This window comes from Pterocles gutturalis, unplaced genomic scaffold (genome assembly GCF_000699245.1).
Source record: "Pterocles gutturalis isolate BGI_N339 unplaced genomic scaffold, ASM69924v1 scaffold35562, whole genome shotgun sequence".
NCBI classification, from domain to species: domain Eukaryota; kingdom Metazoa; phylum Chordata; class Aves; order Pterocliformes; family Pteroclidae; genus Pterocles; species Pterocles gutturalis.
This window is the reverse complement of record NW_010116662.1, coordinates 3,129-7,432: the sequence shown is the minus strand read 5'-3', so window position 1 is coordinate 7,432 and position 4,304 is coordinate 3,129. Positions and strand designations below refer to the sequence as shown.

The 4,304-nt window shown below is 58.9% G+C and overlaps 1 protein-coding gene across 1 annotated transcript in view; it reads right to left on the bottom strand.

The window, feature by feature from the left end:
* Positions 1-597: 597 nt before the first annotated feature.
* The window catches only part of CDK18 (cyclin-dependent kinase 18), a gene marked incomplete at its 5' end in the record, with an annotated part of 5,769 nt that continues 2,062 nt past the window's right edge, over positions 598-4,304 (bottom strand). The window contains 11 exons of the mRNA XM_010075578.1: positions 598-632; positions 916-993; positions 1,348-1,438; positions 1,930-1,972; positions 2,178-2,283; positions 2,587-2,684; positions 3,021-3,141; positions 3,228-3,351; positions 3,732-3,794; positions 3,887-3,981; positions 4,141-4,255. Coding sequence (XP_010073880.1) covers positions 598-632; positions 916-993; positions 1,348-1,438; positions 1,930-1,972; positions 2,178-2,283; positions 2,587-2,684; positions 3,021-3,141; positions 3,228-3,351; positions 3,732-3,794; positions 3,887-3,981; positions 4,141-4,255 — 969 coding nt within the window. The remainder of the gene's footprint in view (positions 633-915; positions 994-1,347; positions 1,439-1,929; positions 1,973-2,177; positions 2,284-2,586; positions 2,685-3,020; positions 3,142-3,227; positions 3,352-3,731; positions 3,795-3,886; positions 3,982-4,140; positions 4,256-4,304) is intronic.

Below are 4,304 nucleotides of genomic sequence, written 5' to 3'. Positions count from 1 at the left end.
TACCAAAGATGGAGAGAAAAAAAGGGGTTACGCAGGCAGAGGCGGGGGCAAACAAGGGAGGGCTGCCCTGGCTTTTGTGCTTCAGGTGCAGCCTCTCCAGTGCCAGGCTGGGTCATGCCGCCAACTCAACGTGTCTGCAAAGGGTTTCCCCAAGAAACAGGGGGTGCAGAGCAGGTTGTCTGAGCAAACAGACACTTGCAGAAATGCCTGCCTGGGCCAAATGCTACGAACCACAGCCCAGCTTTGGCGATACCCCTGTCTGCTCACAAACCCTCCCCGTGCTCAACTCAGCCCCCGAGGCAGCACACGATCCTGCCCGGGGCAGCTCCTCGCTACAGCACCTGCACAGAGGGTGGCAGCTCATGGCTGATGGGGGCAACAGGAAAACAGGAGGGGACAAAGGCCACGGGTCCATCACCAGCAGCTGCTAGGGGCTGTGGGTGTGGGGATGGGCAGAGGAGAGCCTGTGGCCAAGGATGCTTCAGCATCGTCCTGCTCGAGTCGGTAATTCTGCGGTGGGTCGGGTGGGAGCGTGTTGCCGTCTCCTTTCTCAGTGCTTTGATCTCCATGGTGACAAGGGGAAGATGAGATCCAAGTTTAAAATATACTCTGCCTCCTGTTCTTCCCTCGGGCTGAGGAAGAGAGAAGGAAATGGGTCAGAGAGGTCAGAGGCGAACAGCACTTTGCAGAGATGCCAAGCCCTGCGGTGCTCCGGGTTAGGAGGTTAACAAGCCCACGGCAGCCACAGAGGAGGGAGCTGTGACTTTGGCACCATGGCAGGTGACAAGCGAGGATGCCCCAGGGGTAACTCCTGGACTAAAGCAGGGAGCAGGAACCAGCTTTGGCTGTTTCCTATGCGGGACCCTGTGCTCTGTGGCACCTGGGAGAGGTCAGTGTGGCTTTCCCCAGTCCTACCTGACTGCTGAAAGGCTGAGCCTCGGTGGCCAGGGTCCTTTTGAAGCTGGATCTCTTTCAGGGAGAAGATGGAGACATCTAGGCAGAGGGGGCAGAGAAAGAGGGGTCAGTCCAGCTGGCTGTGCTGGCAGTGCTCTGCAAACCCAGAGCCAGGAGGGGACAGCAGTGCCCAAGCAGCATTTGCACCTCATCAGAGCTTTTCTCTCATGTTCACTCCTACTTTACACCATCCTGCCCAAAAAAAAGTTTATTGCTCTAGCAGTCCCTAGGCTCCCACCCCACCCTGCTGAAGAAGCACCCGTTTCCTCTGAGTGAGCAAAGACAAGAGACCTGGCTGCAAACCATCACCCTAGGGCTGCAAACCATCACCCTGGGGCTGCACAGCAGCTCTTTGCTCCGTGTCCCCCAGGCAAGGGGACAGCATGCACTTACTGTCAGGCAGGAGGTGCACCCGCTCTCCCAGGCTCTTGAAGTAAGCGTGCCGGAGGGCTGCCTCCGCCGAGATCCGGCTTTTGGCTTCGTACTGCACAAACCCGCAGAGAAAGGCAATTACGCACAGTCTGCATGTGTGAGACGGCACTGAAGCCCTGTACAGGGCGTGTGCACATCTGTGCACCTCTGCACATGTAAGTGCCCAAGGAATTTCACAGGCTGCGTGGGTCACAGCGTGTCCAAACCCTGTGCTCATCATGGGGGTGTGCAGGCAACTTCCAGTGCCATTGCATGTGCCCAAGGGACAGCACACGCTGTGTGACCACAGGAGTGCACCGGCCATGTCGCACCTTATGGATCACCAGCTTTGTGTGTGAGAGCACGCAAGGTGAAGGATGGTTCACCGTCCTTAATGGGAGGTGGTTTGGGGTAGCACCTGCAAGGCCATAGCTGTAGGGCCATGGCTTATTCTGCAGTCCCAGCTCCTCTCCTGCTTGCCTCCAACATCAGCAGGAGGGCAGCCAGAGTACCTTCATCTCAGCAAATCCCTCTGCCATCCATCCAGACTGCTCCACCACTCACCAGAAGGAGACTCGTCAGTAAGTCGATGCCTTCTGAGTCCAGCCTGAGAGAAAGAGGAAATAAAACCAGAGCATTATTGCACCTAGGTGACATTGCAATAGTCAATGCAAGGGACAAGTGGCAGCTGGGACCTCCAGCGCACAGTTGCATTCAGAAGCTGCCAGCACCAAGAGGAGGAAAGGAGACTGGTCTCCCCAGGCTCCCATTGACAACCAGCGCAAGCCCACCATCCCTGCTCCAGGAGATACCTTGGGGCGTGATTTATTAACGGCTGAGCTTGGTACTGCGTGAAACTGTAAGCCTTAAACTCCTCGTTGGATGTTATTCCAGGCCAGGTGTCTTCTGTTGGGGTTCCTGGGAGGAGGAGAGAGGGAAGCAAAGTCACACTCATTTGGTTTGGAGGAAACAGCCCGACACGTGCAATGCCAGCATCCTCCCCAGGAGAGAGGACACGCACGGGACTCGGCTCCGCATCCCAGCACAGCCAGTCTCTGCTGCCTGCGAGCCCGGAGGGGGGCTGCGGGCACCCCCTGCCCACGCCTGCCCCCGCCACCAAAGGCTTTGCCAGCGGGCTCCCTGCAGGCTCTCGCTTTGTCACCGCTCCTGCAGTCAGCCACTGCCCTCGCGTGGGGACTCGGGGGACAGCAAAAGACTCACCCAGCAGCCTGAAGATCAAATGCAGCTCTTCCTTCACGGTGGAGCCGGGGAACATGGGCCGGCCGGTGACCATCTCGTAGTGGATGCACCCAACTCCCCTAGAGCAGCGGCAGAAGCCCTGGGATTAGCGAGCGAGAAGCCCTGGGGACACCCCACCGCCCCTTGGGCAGGGCTGAGGTTCCTGGAGAGGGAAATGAGCTCCGGGAGCTGTGTCCTGGCTCTGCTACAGGTAACTGTTCACCCCTGACGCCGACAGTGTGCTCCAAAGACCCCGAGTCCCAGGGGACATGGAAAATGTGTGGCTCTGGGAGAGCCCACCACCCCCTGGTGTCACCAACACTGTGGGCACGGACGGTGCCGCACTGGCAGAGGGATGGAAACGCCTGACCCACCGTCTCAGAGACCCCGGGAAGCTGTTTGTGGCCGCGGCTCACCACATGTCGATGGGTGTGGAATATTCGGTAGATCCCAGCAGGACATCGGGGGGCCGGTACCACAGCGTGACCACCTCGTTGGAATACGTTTTTGTCGGGACGGACTTGGCTCTGGCCAGTCCTGAGGATGAAAGGGATGGACATCAGGGAGCTGCACCCAGCTGCACCTCCTCGCAGTGCTGCATCCTCCCCAAGGATGAGACCCACCAAAGTCCGCCAGCTTGAGCTCTCCTCTCTCGTTGATGAGCAGGTTTTGGGGTTTGAGGTCTCGGTGCAGGATCTTCCTCCCGTGGCAGTAAGCCAGACCACGCAGCAGCTGGAACATGAAGATCTGTGGGGAGGAGAAGGGGTTTGCATTTAGCACGGGGACATGGGCAGCCTCAAGGGCTCCCAAACTCACGGCCAGAAAGCCCCTTGAAGCTGGCGCGGGGGAGACAAGTGTTCAGACCCATCACCCGCAATCCAGAAAAGGGGCTGAACAAAGTGATTTTATTTAGGGTGACAGTGACTTGAGAAAATCTGGTAGAGCATCAGAGCAGGCTGAAGAAGGTCAAGGAAAGGCAATGTAAGAGGGCTGAACAGCAGCGAGACGGGGTGTCCAGCCTGACCTAGCCCTGCAGCACCCTGGGCTGCACTCGGGGGGAGGTCCCTGCACCCCAATGTCCCTGTGGGGACAGACAGGGGTACAGGGGACAGGCAGCGCTGTCCTACCTTCACATTGTGCACGCTCATCAGGTTCCCACAGTTATCGAGGTACTGCTTGAGGTCGTTGTCCTGCAACGGGAAGCACACCTCAGCCTCTCCTTCCCTCGGCCCCCAAAGGCAGCTATGCCCCCCCGTTCCTGCAGGAAACCCCCCAGACCCACCAGGTACTCAAAGACGAGGGTGAGGGAGCGCTCCGTGTGGATGATGTCGTGCAGGGTGACAATGTTGGCGTGTTTCAGGTTCTTCAGCAGCGACACTGCAAGGAGAGGAGATGGCAGGTCGGGGCAGCGGGACCGGGGGCTGCCCTCTGCGTGACTGCGGGAACACCGGACCCACACCACCCGTTCCCAGCCCGCCGGTGACCTGGCATTGCTCAGGAGGGGCTGCGATGGGGAAAAGCCCCTCCTGGCCTCACCTTCCCGTATGGCCGTGCAAGGTGCCCCTTCCTCGTGCTCCAGGCGGATTTCCTTCAGGGCAACGAGGTTTTCGGTCAGCTTGCTGCGCCCCTTGAAGACAGTGGCATAAGTGCCCTAGGGGGGGAGACAGACAATACAAGCCATGCAGACCATTTACTGGGGG